The sequence below is a fragment of the Vanellus vanellus genome, assembly GCF_965231255.1.
Source record: "Vanellus vanellus genome assembly, chromosome: 1".
In the NCBI taxonomy this organism is placed as follows: Eukaryota; Metazoa; Chordata; class Aves; order Charadriiformes; family Charadriidae; genus Vanellus; species Vanellus vanellus.
In genome coordinates this window covers 198082699-198097617 of record NC_138905.1, presented here as the reverse complement: position 1 = coordinate 198097617, position 14919 = coordinate 198082699, and the positions used below count along the sequence as shown (strand labels likewise).

Sequence of the window (14919 nt, the reverse complement as noted above, 5' to 3'; positions counted from 1 at the left end):
TAATATTGATAGCAGTAATTGCTTTAGACCGTCAACTGTAGCCTAGATGGATAAAGACTGTTTGGAATTAGATTTTTCTGAGATCTAAAAAAAGATTCAGCATAAGTCTGAAAATTCTTGTTTCTCTTGTTCTGCTTATTCTGAACAAGGGTGTTTCACTTCTCAACTCCTAGTAAAGGGTGCTTTACCTCTCAACTTCATTATAGTCTTGTGATAAATGTTAAGACTTTTCCTTGGAGGAAGTTATCGGGACCTGAGCTGCTGCTGCTGAGTATGGTAGATTAATGTAGACTTAAATATTTATATAAAAGCAATGGACCTGCCTGATGTCATGAAATACTATGAAAATATATTGGTGTATTTTGCAGAATATGTTTCTGTCATAGTCTCCTGATTTTATGGTTTTGGAAATTAAGGATAGCAGTTTGCCTGGTGTTGTCCAACAGCTTAACAGGATAGTTGGATTATAGCTTATTTTTCAGGTCTCCATAATTCAAAGAATTTCCATACTTTAGCATCCTTCAAAGGTATGTTCCCACAGAGAAAGCAATAATTGTGTTGGAACAATTCGTACAAATACCTTTCAGCACAATGAAGGATGTAATTTAAACTTGCATGTCAAATATGTTGCCAGTCATTTCCAAAATGTTGTGCATAGTGCAGTAAAATACTTATTTAATTCATGAATAATTGTTTATTACAAAAATCTCGTTTTATTTAAACTTACACATTCTGTAATTTCTCCTCCTTTAGGTCACTGTGGGAAAACTTTTGCCATTTTGGAAAGGTTTTTGAATCATAGCTCTCCCAGAACTCCTTGGTTAGTCATAGTGGATGATGACACACTGATAAGGTAAGCATTGCAATACTTCAGGGGTTACCACTCTTCATACTGATAGAGTTTTAGCAATATTCATCTCTTTTTCTGTGTTTAAGAGATACAGCTGTTTTATTAGTCATGTAGCTTTATTTTCCTTTAAGGAAGAAAATTGTTCACTTTCCTTCAGCATTCTGATGTTAAAAACAGTGGAATCTTGTAACCTGATAAAAACTACGCATATTATGTGTTATTATGTAATCGTGTAGTCCGAATATGATTACTTGTTGGGATTCTTCACTGGAGTCTGAGATGATTGGTTTTAGTCATTTGCTAATGCACTTTCTAAGATGTATTCCTTGCATAAATGTGCCAGAAGAAAGGTTCTGTAAGATAGAGTCGGTTGTCAGAACCACTCAGAATGGTGTCCAGGAACTTGTCTTCGTCCGAAAATTAGATCCCATTCGCGTGAAAACTGCAGTATAAGCAAAATAAGACACAGTAATCAACTAGCAGGATCCCATGGTCATGAGAGAATAAGTGGTTTAAGGCAATACTTTACATTAAATCATGTGACAGAAGAAGAATCTGGAAGAGATTATAATTGTAGATAAACCAATATTTGTATAACTAAATCTACCTTTTTCGTTTTCATTTCCTGGGGAGAAAAGATCATTTGCAAAGATCTCACCATTGTTTGGAAAAAATAATTTCATGCTTTCTCTGAGATGAAGACACAGTTTTGCTGAGAAATTTTGCCTGCTTCTTCAGAAAAATATTTTAAGCAAATTGATTTATCATTTGACCAAATTCAGTAATCATATCTCATAGTAAATAATCCATCATATAGATTTGTGTTTAAAAGTTTGTATCTCTGGTTTTTGTAGAATTTCTGAATTTCTCTCATTAGTTTTGTGCTCTTTACTAGAATACCATTTAGGCTAGTAATGTCTGTTTTAAAATTAATGTCTACATGTTTTTTTTTTTTAATGGCTTTTCATATTATAGTATTTTCAGACTCCGAAAATTACTCAGCTGCTATGACCCAAATGAACCAGTATTTCTTGGAGAGCGTTACGGTTACGGCTTGGGAACAGGAGGATATAGTTATATCACTGGTGGAGGAGGGTAATTTATTTAAACTCCTACTGAGATCTACATCAGCCCGTGCTTTGAATGCAAATGTTTTGAGTTACAACACAAATCAGTTTCAACAGAAACAGTGATGTGTCCTAGTACGATTAAGATATAATGATGCTCAAAGACCTAAATGTCCTAACTAATAAGTAGTTGTGCAGCCTCTTGGGAACAGATTTGTAGAGCAAAGCAGTTGGTGCTGAGGACCATGCAGATTTCAGGGAGGTCGTTGTGGCTTGACTGGTCCTGTGAACTGAATGCCTCTTATCAGTTATCTGCGCCACATGTTTCTTGGTGCATGTCATGCAGCCTTATTTCATCTGATAGAATTCATTCTGCGTACTCAGAGACCATCTTACAATGTGATTCAGAGTGTAGTAAGCAGAGACAACTCGGATAGTTGCTTAAAAAACCACACTTTAGTTCTGAACTGTTGTGGAGTTTGCAGGAGAACCCAAAGCTGCACACCTAGTGATACAAATTGGTGCAATGAAAATATTCCTTCCTGTTCTCTTTCTTTGTCCAAGCATGGATAAAAATGTTCACAATTCTCCTTCTGTTTTTGAATTTCATGCGATTATTTATGGAGAGGTGGCTGAGCAAGGAGTTTGATGTCTGTGTCCTGGAAAATAGTTTCTCATAGAAAGAGATCATTGTGGGTTGATCATGTGCATGAGACTCAGGGGTCCCTGTGATCATTCCTTTTGTTCCAAACCATAATTTTGAGAAGGTTCATTGTAAATGAAGAATTCTATATAACTGAAGGGCCACATTCAAGACAATCAACTAGCAAGTATATTCCCCAGATGTCTGCAATTTACATCACACCTTTTGTGTGGCAACATATGCTGGTCACAAGTCTCAACTCTTCCCGCCCCCCCCCCCCCCCCCCCCTCCCCCAAGGCTCTAGCTTATTATTCCTTCTCTGTTTCATCTGAGTACTGACATATTAATTCCTATTGTGCTCTCCCCTTTTTTTTTCTTTTTATGATACATGCAATCTTCAAAGTTTCAATGATAGCAATGGAGTATTTTACAACTTTATTCTGACAATATTCTCAGGTTAGTCTTTTTGCCTTAGCATTCAGTATCTGTGGAAGTTTTGCCATGCCCCAATGTCAAGCAAAGGATTGTCATATCGTGAATGAACTCATGAAGCCACGTAGCAATTTCAGAGCATGAATCTTATTAGTATAACTTGCAGTAGCTAGAGTACCCTATATTCTGATCAGACTCGGTGGATGATATAACTTCAGAAAAGGCAGCTATGGGATAATAGGCCAGAGTATATTCTCTCAGCTGTTAAATTTAAGACAGCATCCTGTTTCTGGTCTATTGAAGGCTTATTTTAGTGATAATGATCTAACAGCTCCAGGCTCTGGTTGGTATTTAGATGAGCAAGAAAGTTAGGATGAACAGAAGAGCCTTGCAATGGCTTCAGGGAACTTTTTTCACTTATGGAGAGAACTTTGTATAACACAGGATTCAAGGAATCCTCTCAGGTTTAGAGTTCTTTTCATTTAATTGCTACATAATAACTAACTGGATAATACATTTGAGTAAGATAGAGGAGAATATCCCTTTAAAGTCCTGGGCAAATTTAGGAGGAATTAGCTACAGCAAAAATGGTGGCTAGCTAAGTAATTATTGGAATAACAAATTGGTATAACTAATTTTCATTATATAAAGCAATTATCTTTCAGAAAATGCCTCTTACACTACTTGTCAGTACTGACTTCTCAAATTTTGAAATTTCAGATACATTGTACCAGAGGGCTACATTTTTGTCTTGCAGTTTTATACCATTTAGCAATATTTATTAATTGTGGTCATTTGTTTTTCTTATTCCAGGATGGTTTTCAGCAGAACAGCTGTTCAGAAACTACTTACTAGTAAATGCCGGTGTTACAGCATGGACGCACCTGATGATATGGTCCTTGGGATGTGTTTCAGTGGCTTAGGAATCCCTATAACACATAGTCCACTTTTCCATCAGGTCAGAGAGTTATTTTTACTAGTATTTAAAATATATTTTATTCTTTTAAGTGTACACGTAAATTAGAACTCAGAAATATTGCAAATTCATAAATACTGGAAACTCAATCAATGTGTAATAGCTGTAACCAAGATGCTGCTGCTATACCTTATTTCTCTCCAGAACAAGTTGATCAGGCAAATAAGAATATTCTCAAAACATGGATTACTACAATACTTTAGTAGTTTATAAGATATTTCAATTATCCTATAACTACATGTTATAAAAACATGCATTTTATATAAAATGCAGCTAGAGGTGGGAACTTTGAAAAACGAGTAGAATTAGGAGCCACACGCTTTGAGTACTTGTGATATGTCCTCTAAGAAAAGAAAAAGACCCACACCACAATACTCTTTTCTCCAGGTAATGGAGTACTCACTGAAATTTTTCAGTAAATTTGTCCTTTCTACTTACCCGATTTTTCTATTGATTTGGTGTTTACTATTCTGAAATATATCATTAGTGAAGATATAAAATATAAAAGTATTCCTAGAACTGTTGCATTTGTGGTGGATTCTGAAGAATGGTGTAAGTGTGATAAATTGCCCTGTGCTAGCACAAGGGGAAAAGAAGTCACAAGACATAGTTTGCTTCTGAGTATACTCTCCAGTTTAGGAGAAGTGGGTTGGAATAGATTTGAATCTTGTTTCTGTTTTCCAGAATATCTAGCAATCTAACTGTATTGTCACAGTGGAAAACACGATGCATTGAGTCCCAGAGAGGTTTGCTGCCTCTTAAACCAAATAAACATGTTACCTTCCTCCCATGGCATTAAAGAGAAGAAGCACTTATGAGTTTTCCTAAACAGTGCATTTATTTTTTTTAAATCAGTATTTAAATTGGTGTAGTGTTCAATATTTTTCAGGTGTTAATGTAGTTTTAAAACTGGGAAAACCTGTGTATCTGAATATGAACCGAGATTAAGATAATAGGCTACTTGAAAATCAGTAAATTGCCGTGTAATTCAAAGCAGTTGTCAGTGACAGGGGAAGTTTGCTATTTAAATTATATTTTTCCTATATTAGGATTATATTTAGAGAAATGGGAAGACTGAGAATGCACTATTCAGTATATTAATTCCTTGTCCATATAAAAAAATCCTATCTGTTTACTTTCCTGTTTTGTTTATCATTGCTTACTCCTTTCAGTGTAAGTATGAACGAAAGCAAGTAATGCATCTTATAAAATCAACAGTTATTGAATAGTTTGTGCTTGCACACGTGTTTTTAAAAAAACCCTCCTAATTAAAGGAGAGTCGGAAAGAACAGAACTCATTTTACAGATTTGTAGGAACAGCCCTTATACAACAAAACAAAGCACTTCCTTGTAGTCCTTAATGGTGTGCATTTGCTACTGAATCACTTTGCAAGTGAAATCCCAGCAGTTTGATTTTCCACACAGAAAATTACACTTGAACTGTAATTCATCTTCACTGTTGCTTATAACAAATTCTAATTTAACATACCTTGAACAAAAATTAACCCTGGGGGGGAAGACTGCTGAACAAAACTTGAGTGTGCTTATTCTACAATTCCACTAGTATGCAACAAATACTTTAAAAATGAGAAAACCAAAAATTGGATTTTCTGTCAACCAGAAAATTATTTTTTAAGGACTTGACTGAAATATTATGATGTACAATGTTCCTTGAAGTACATGAACCAAGAATTGTACTGACTATGTATATTATGAAACAGAAGCAAACTGTCTATGATGTAACTGAAAGGGTTATTAAACATTGGAACAGGCTGCCCAGGGAGGTGGTGGATTCGCCATCCCTGGAGGTGTTTAAAAAAAGGGTAGATGTGGTACTTGGGGACATGGTTTAGAAGTGGCTTTGTCATGGTAGGTTAATGGTTGGACTTGATGATCTTAAAGGTCCCTTCCAACCTCAGCAATTCTACGATTCTTACTGGTTTCTTGTTTGCTACATGCTAAGGTAGATATGTATTCTGTAACCTGTCCCAGAGGCTTTTGACATGATGAGACTCTTAAAGAGAACAGGAACCTTCCCATATTGAGTAGCAGCCAGGATTGTCATCTTAAAATATAAAATCTGGGCAAGAGCAACATATTTGGCTTTTGTAGAAAACCAAATACAAATTCTAGCCTGACTCTGTGGTTTAAATATCAAAATAAAAAACCTACCTACAACAACACATATTTAAATTTCTTAATATCAAATTCTGTTGCCTAAATTTATGACTGGAGTGTATACAGAACTGCATGAGGAATGCAGCAGGTAGAATTCATTAATACTGCCGTGAGTAGGTGAAGTGTGCAGTATTAAATCAGTTACTAGCTCAGGCATCAAATCAGTGATTCAGTATCCAAATCGCTCAATTTTCTTCTTGTGTTTTACATCTAGAAAAAAACGAATGTGTGCCTTTTGTGCATTTCTCTCTACAAAAACTCTATTTACAATGGTTAATCTAGTTATTTTACCAGGGACCGCTATATAGGTGGGGCATCTTTATATAACGATGCACTTAACATGCCATTAAATTGTCAGAGGAAGCGGAACATGCTTGGTGCCTTAAGAAGTCAGATGCATCATGTAGCTGTGTTGTAATTCTGTCTCTTTTGATATCACCTGATAAAGAATTGCAATGCAGTTTTCCTGCACCACAATATTTCCTGCTTTTGGTAACACAATATTTCCATGCTTTTCCCCATGAAAAATTTCGTACATTTTGGTTGCTTATGGCCTTATTAGGATCCTATAATCACACTGGCGGTGCTGGCAACTCTCATTAAGAAGAGGAGCAAAGGAATATTACTTACAATCATTTTGTCATTGTTGAACCAAAGGGTTATATTCAAAAAGATGCAATACAAACTACACTTTAATACTTGTTTTCATAGATGGTGACCATTTCACCCTGAGAAATAGGGCATATTTAATATCAGTGTACTTCATAGCATGATGACCGCAGCACGAGTTTAAGATCTAAATCTGGAATGATGTAAAAAAACCCCTTTGTTATCATCTTGTATATTTTGTCAGTGCCACGTTGCTTTGTTATGATACGGAGGCCATTGAATGATGATCCTTTCTTGTTCTGATATTATTTTTCATCACTGAGTACCGGTGGTTTTGGTTTATTCTTCCATCTTAGGCACGGCCAATGGACTACCCAAAAGGCTACCTTTCTCACCAAATTCCAGTATCATTTCACAAGCACTGGAATATTGATCCAGTGAAGGTATATTTCACATGGCTGGCACCAAACACAGAAGAGTCGCTTAATGGAAAGAAAGTTGGGTATAACAGAGAGGATTTATAAGCAGTAGAAGAATACCAGTGTTGATTAATGTACTGCAGATGAGAGAGAGTCGCTACTGTGATTTTTGTGTTTTTCTCATGTTGTTTGTGTGTTCATGACAAAGAAGACAATGTTTTGTTCCTGCTTGTTATGTTCCTTCAGAGCAATGGAAGAAGACACCTAATTGACTTTTAGATTCTTTGTTACACTTAGTTTTTTTTCTAAAATGTTTTTGGGCTTTGCATACCAATGAACTTGAAACACGTTTAAGATGTCTCGAACTTTGTGTTCTGGTTTGGACTTTGCGTCAGACACCATCATTTACATTTCCTTCCTTTGTTCTCTGAAAAGCTGAAGTGGTATATTTGGGAACCTAATACTGGACATGTGTTGAACATCATCTCTCACTGACCTACAGAAAACAGTGCTCTAAACTGTTCTGGAAGAGGTTCTTCAGAAATCAGAGAGGAGACGTGACTTTGTTTCTGTGACCAGGAGCTGGGTTGTGGAAAGGCTGTGTTCCTTTATACTCATTTCAAATAGAAATATTGTAATTTTCTGGGATGGATGGGCCAAGTGTGAACCACTCTTGTACCTTTTAAGTTTATTAGCACTTGTGAGGAATGTCATGGTCAAAATCGAAAAAAAGGTTAAGGACAGGGATTTCTTAAGTGGCCACGGGAGGTCACTGTGGCTCCTTTAGAAACCTAAGTCACTGTGTATCTGTTTGGCAAGTCTAAATGTGACTTTTAAGGATTTTTGCAGAACTAACACTTCAGTACTTCTATGTGTACATTTCAGTAGTATACAGATGCCAGCTTTAAAAAGTTTGTAGTATTCCTAATTTATATCATCAAGATAAGTAATTTTATGCATACAACTTGTAAAGAGTGATTCATATTTAAAATGTTCTTGATTTTTTTTTTCTTTGAGTAATTCAGTTTTGTAAAGATGTTTGTACAAAAACTGGCTTTAGTATGTTCTAAACTAATTTTTATACTGTAAAACTGCTCCTTTTGAGATGACAGTATATGGCACTTGTATGCTGTTATTTAACTTTGCTTGCTATATTGTAACCAAATACAGGGTCTTAAAGCCATACTGCTGAAGTAATTTGTGTTTTGTTTTCTTTGAGTAGGTTAAAAATTGATTCCACTCCAAAGTAATCCAATACTTGCTCTTAAGTCGAAGCAGGGGAGCCACTGATTCCTGTTTCAGTAATTACTGAAGCTGTATAAACATTTGTTTGTGAATGTAGCTTGTGGAATTTTAAGCATTTGAATAGCAAGCACATATACACAGTAGATGCAGATTCTGATCAAATAGGAGCGATCAATGTTATGTCTTTTTTCTTTTTTCCTCCACTATCAGTGCCTTAAACAGTAGACATTTTACTGATACCAGGACTATGTTCTCCGGTGCCATGGGTGAATTGTTAATGATGTTTACTGTTTAGAACTGTGAGAGCTGAAAGCTGAATAAAAGCATTCTTCTTTGACCTTTTGTGCCGCCTTCCTCTTTGCAAACCGAGGATAGGATTATTTAAGCACCTGTGTCATAATTTTATCACCTGAATATTCTGTGGTCGGTTGTACTAAAAGGCAGATTAAACATATTTTTTTTCATATTCTGTCCTGACATGCTTCCCTGTATTAGGTTAATTTTCAAGTCACTAGTTTTGTGCAAATGAAAAACTCTTTTGCTGTGGACTCCTCATGTGATTGGGAATCTTGATGCTATCACAAAATAACTGTCACTATCAAATTCTCCAAAGGTAATCCGATCACTTCGAACTTCAAACTGGTGATCTTTCACATCTCCTTGGGCCCTATGGAGGCAGAATAGGTCAGGCAGAGACAACTCAGGCTGTGTTGCGGTTGTAGGCTTCTGTCTTATTTAGAGATTGGGAGCCATTGACTCGCTCGTTGCTTGCTTACTCGGACTTCTAATTCTGGTCTGACAGATGTAATAGTAGCTGTCTTAACGTCCATCTTTTCTCTTGCCGTTAGCTCTGGGGTTTACTGCAAGGATTCTGGAAGTATTAGTAAGCATTACAATTCTGATTCCCGTCTTCATAGTTTTGAAAGCAATGAAGTGCTAATTTACTCAAGTATTCTGCCCCCAAAGCTCTGACTTTTGAGACATAACTAATGATATACAACCCTAGCAGCAGCATGAAAAAAGTGACCTTTTATTCCATGAACTAAAATTTTTTTTTTTTTTTCAAGAAGAGGATCCCAGAAAGTTTCTGAAAACAAGATCTGAAACCTTCTATATTAAATTTAGTTTTATGAGACTCAGCAAGGCTGTTACTATCTGAAACATAAAGACAAAATTGGTTATTAATGAGCCTGAACAGTACTAATGTTTCTAAGGAAAATCAAGAGGATTGTAAATGGTGTAATGTTAAAGCAACACCAGAGAAGGGGAATTCACAACTCGGTTTTGTGACAGGCAGATTAAAACGGACTGCTGACTGCTTGAAGTTCCCTTTTCTGAATCATTCCAGAACCATGGTGTAAAAAAGCAAATCTGAGAATTGTTATTGACTGTTTGTTTTTTGTGTTTATAACATAGCAAATTACCATCTATTAAGGTATTTATTTCACGGCACTCTCTAGATAATTTGGTTGATTGGTTGATCTGCTTTCAGGAGCCAAAAAAAAATCTTGAAATACTGGTGCCTTCAATACAGCAGGATGCATGAATGATGAGAGATGAAGTATATGAGTCTCACATTTGATCACAAGTGGGAATGACGGCTGTGAATCCATTTTTGTTTCCGTACATCTGCAGATGGCCCAGGCATGGAGAGACCCCAAAGGAACCCACCTTTGTCTCTTCCTTTGTGAGAAGGAAAATGGGCAGGAGCCTGAGGCAGCTTTGCCAGCTGGGTTGCTTTCTTTTGTGCAGCACGACTTTGCCCTAACACCAGCAATAATGACTGCTGACTGGAGGGAGGAGTCCGAATGACTTTACTTTCAGTTCCTTAATTTCTTCTGGTTTAGGACTTCTGTTATTGTGGCTGGAACTAGAATATGTCTCAGCCAGAAGCCCAGGATGCCATTCCATTAGAATCCTGGAAAGTGAGATCAACACTGGGTGAGGAACACCATGACAGGCTGCTGTGAAGTATCTCCAAAGCCGGTAATGCCACTTCATTACCAAAAAACATGGAAAAGTAGCTAGAGGTGTGCTTATTACACCATTGTAAAACTCTGGAGGCTTCTGTTCATTGGACTCCATGATAATAAATAAATTTGAGTTTGCTTTAACGGAATTGCTGCTTCTTATTGTTGATAGGAAACTAAAGGAGAAATTTAGAATAATGAGCAAAATCCTCCCTGTTGATGTCTCCTCGTTGCACACTTACCGAGGAAACTAAGAGCCTTTAATGCTGCCTGGCGCAGCTCTAGCTCTCAGGTCCCAGCAGCGTGGCTGCTTCACCCTCCCTGCTACACAGGTGCACACACCTGCCTTGTCAGTATAGAATAAATTCACCTCCTCAGTCCCATTGAGGATGATATCCTTAAGTAATCATTTCATTCAGAAAAAAGAATAGATACAAATCAATATTGCATGTCGTTAATTTTTCTATTTCCATTTGTTTCGTGTTATGTGCATGTATTACTCGCTTTGTGAATGCAGTATATATATATGGTAGCCATCATGTAACTAACTACTTGATGATTTAAATTCTGTCCTGAGACGAAAATTCCTCATGCTTTTCAAATCTCAGTCTGTGGCGTACATGAAGAGACCTGTGGGCCTAACAACCTGTTGGACTCAAGGAAGCAGAGAGAGGTGAACTGTCTATTAGCATCTAGTTGCTTTTGCTGAGCCCCTTCACTCGTACTGGTTTGTTTGTGCCCCTTTATGTCAGGAAGCAGAAGTGCCTCCATTGCAATCAGCAGAAGAAATCTCGTGAGGTTAACTGGGACCTGCATTTGGATGGCAAGAATGAAACAGCTTTGGTGGAGCATCTGTAGACTGGTTAGTTCTGAACACTGGGGGAAAAGATACAACAGAAATAATGCGTTTAAGGATGAAATGGTAAATAGACATCACACAAATACATACAGAGGCCAAAAGGATTCATGAAGAAAGGAAAAACTGTTTTGGAAAGCAGGCTATGAAGAGGAGTGGTAGGAAATTACATCAAGGGAGCATCATGAAACATTCTTTATGGGAAAGTCTGTAGGTGTGCTGCTTTTGTAAGCTAAAATAAAATAAATGCTAAGCCATTTCTGTGAGAAATACATTTTTTTAAAGCAATGTTTTTGGAAGTCCAAAGACTTAAAAGCCTAGGTCTTGCACACAACAACTCCAAAACAGTAAAAAGCAGTAGAGCAGCAGGTTGTTAATAGTTTACAGCCTTGACTTACAAAAAAAAAAAAAAAAATCAAGAGTGCAAGCAGTTTGTTAATTGTCATAATAAAAAGTCAATAAAGAAATTTATCTGCTGGCAACATTATTGTGCCTCATCCATTAGTTTGTGCCCACTTCTCTTGTATGTATTTCAAACAGCTGTGACTTTGTAGGAACATCTGTTGCTCGTTGAGGCCATGGGACAAAGTGTCAAGGTGCATTCTCTTCACATGAAAGCAGTAATGACGTGGGCTGGTATGTATGCTGTGGACTCAAGTCTAACTTAACAGCACTTAAATAATGGAAGAAAAGATGCTGAAGTAAGAAGCCAACACCAAACAAAGCTGCTGTTACAACTCAAGTTTCTCACTATTTTTAGAAATAAAACGAAGCAAGTTCTGGAATATGTTACTTTTTAACCTGAAAGGAAGATATTTCCTACTTAAATGAATGTTGACGAGCAAACAACGCCAGGGGCGATAAGAATCTGACTCATCCCACTGCACTAAATGTTTCTGTTCAGTATCACCTCGCGTGTGATACAGGCAATGACAATGCATGGAGCCAGGCCACGTTATCCCTTCTTGGGATCCACAGTGAGAAACAATGCAAAGGGTGAGAAGGATCTGTAAAAATACAGAGCAGTTTTTGTTCAGTGAAAGACTAAATGGGCTAGAAGTATCCATTTGGAAAGGCAATGTGTCAACACCATCAGAGCCATCTGTCAGTATTCTCCTTATCAGGAGGGCCGAGATCGCTTTGGGAGGTGGGCTCAGCCATTTCCTAGCCCTGCATTACAAATGGGAGTTAGGGTTTGATCTCGTAGGGATAATATTTGAGGACAAAACGATTTGAGGTCAATCTGCTCCGAAGTCTAACTAGAAATGGCAGATATTCTGTGGAAGGCAGGGCCGAATCTGGGTTCTTTCCAAACCCTGTGTTTCAGAGCAATAATTGATGCCTCTCCCTCGCTTGGCTGACTTCCAGGGTCCTCAGACAGAGCACCGTATCTCAGCATGCCTCCACCTGAACAAAACAGTTCTGTTCCCAGCTTTCCTAACGGTGCGGGGAGAAACCCAAAGCCCCTTCCCCTCCTGCTAAAGTTGCTCACAGAGCACTGAGGGAGGACCCGCCATCCAAACCTGTCCTTCTTCACAGCTGAGGTGCTGGGTGAAATATGTTTATCTTTTGCAAGCAGCTGGCAGAGGCCTGGTGGCCACCCACAGCTGCCTAACAGACTGTGTTCTCTTCCCCACTGCTTGGGAAGTCTATAGGACTTTCATGTCCATTATTTCATGCTGTCTGCTAGGGGTGAGGGACTTGGTTCTTTGTGGATGATTTCCAGAGATAACCCTCCAGTAAAGCCTCTTTAAAGATTTCTACATCCCATAGTTCTCATGGTTATTTGTGGGCCCTAGTTAAGGTTTTTCCTGAAGGATGCTCCACCTCAGCAGGGCTGATGTCTGTCACAGTAGCCTCCTTTGAGTTTCTGGATGTCTTGCACACTGCCACAGCTATTCATGAAGGTGACCTTCTGATAGCAACTGCTTCTGCTGGGCACATATAAAAAATTATGGCAAATCATCCTTAGCAAATTTCATCAGGATGCCCCTTCAGACATCTAAAGCTTTTCATAGAATCATAGAATGGTTTGGGTTGGAAGGGACCTTGAAGATCATCTAGTTCCAATCCCCCTGCTATGGGCAAGGACACCTCCCACTAGACCAGGCTGCTCAAAGCCCCATCCAGCCTGGCCTTGAACACTTCCAGGGATGGGGCCTCAACAACTTCTCTGGGCAACCTGTTCCAGTGCCTCACCACCCTCACAGTAAAGAAGTTCTTCCTAATATCTAATCTAATCTCTTTCAGTTTACAACCATTACCCCTCATCCTATCACTACGTGCCCCAATTAAGAGTCCCTCCCCATCTTTCCTGTAGGCTCCCTTTTAGTACTGGAATGCTGCAATAAGGTCTCCCTGTAGCTTTCTGTTCTCCAGGCTGAACAAGGCCAACTTTCTCAGCCTGTCCTCATAGGAGAGGGTGCTCCAGCCCTCTGATTATCTTCGTGGCCCTCCTCTGGACACACTTCAACAGGTCCATGTCCTTATGTTGAGGGCTTCAGAGCTGGACGCAGTACTCCAGGTGGGGTCTCATGAGAGCAGAGTAGAGAGGCAGAATGACATCCCTCGACCTGTTGGCAACGCTCCTTTGGTGCTGCCCAGGGCACAGTTGGCTTTCTGGGCTGCAGGCAGACATTTCTGGGTCATGTTGAGCTTCTCATCGACCAACACCCCCAAGTCCTTCCCCTCAGGGCTGCTCTCAACCCATATGCTGCCCCTCCTGTATTTGTGCACGGGGTTTTCCTGTGCTTATGGCATTTTCCTTCAAACTAGGTGTTCAGATGACCTGTTTTGTTTCACTTTACATCACACCATCAAGATTGGGATCCTGGGTGCCCTGGATCCCAAGAAAGCTCTGACCTTTTTGATCCACAGGGCCAAACCTCTTGGGCATACCCCAGCAGTTACTTTGATAGCCCTGATGGGCTGTCTTCCCTGGGCTTTGCAGCACCATGATTCTCTGGGTTTGCAGGTTGAAAGGAACAGACACAGGGCACACTTGAGACTACACATCTAGTTCTTGAACCAAATGGTCTTGAGCACTTTCATGCAAGCAGCAGCCTCAGCACAACTCTGGCAAATATAGTGTTGGGGGACCTGTGCACCTACTACTGATAACCCATGGGGCAATACTCACACCAGCTCCTGGTCTGGACAGCACACAGGCCCAGACCTGAATTTACATGTAAATTATCATTCAGACAACTCCAGTAATTCAGAAGTGATATCTTCCCTCCTGGGTTTGTGGTGTCCTCTGATAAACTACAATTCCTGCTGCAACTTGGCTCTAAAGTTAGTAATTTATTACTAAAATCACAGCACACTGCCAGAGACATGAGGGAAGCAGCTGTGTGGGAAGATGGCCTTGAGCCAGTGTGGTGCCACCATGATCCAAACCCCACTCTCAGGGACTTGCTGCTTGAAAGCTGAAGCTCCGAGCAGGGAAATTTCTGGGTCTTGACTAATTTTCACTTGTGGATGGCAGAAACTCTAGCTTTGTACATCCTGCAAAGTCCTTTTAAGGCTGGACCTGTGAATAGAGCCACTGTCACTGTCGGGACGGCCAGACTTCCCTCCCATGTCCCCAGTGGCTTACCTACTACAGAAGTCTTCTTAAATATGATCCGGATCCATCAACAGCTCTGCCCGCTGTCTTCAGCTTCACTGGGCTC

The 14919-nt window shown here is 39.1% G+C and overlaps 1 protein-coding gene across 1 annotated transcript in view; it reads left to right on the top strand.

Annotated features, from left to right (window-relative positions):
- B3GLCT (beta 3-glucosyltransferase) overlaps nt 1-8763 on the top strand; it is a gene marked incomplete at its 5' end in the record, with an annotated part of 70252 nt that extends 61489 nt beyond the window's left edge. The window contains 4 exons of the mRNA XM_082498653.1: nt 754-853; nt 1826-1945; nt 3806-3950; nt 7112-8763. Coding sequence (XP_082354779.1) covers nt 754-853; nt 1826-1945; nt 3806-3950; nt 7112-7279 — 533 coding nt within the window. The 3' untranslated portion in view covers nt 7280-8763. The remainder of the gene's footprint in view (nt 1-753; nt 854-1825; nt 1946-3805; nt 3951-7111) is intronic.
- Between the last annotated feature and the right edge of the window lie 6156 nt (nt 8764-14919).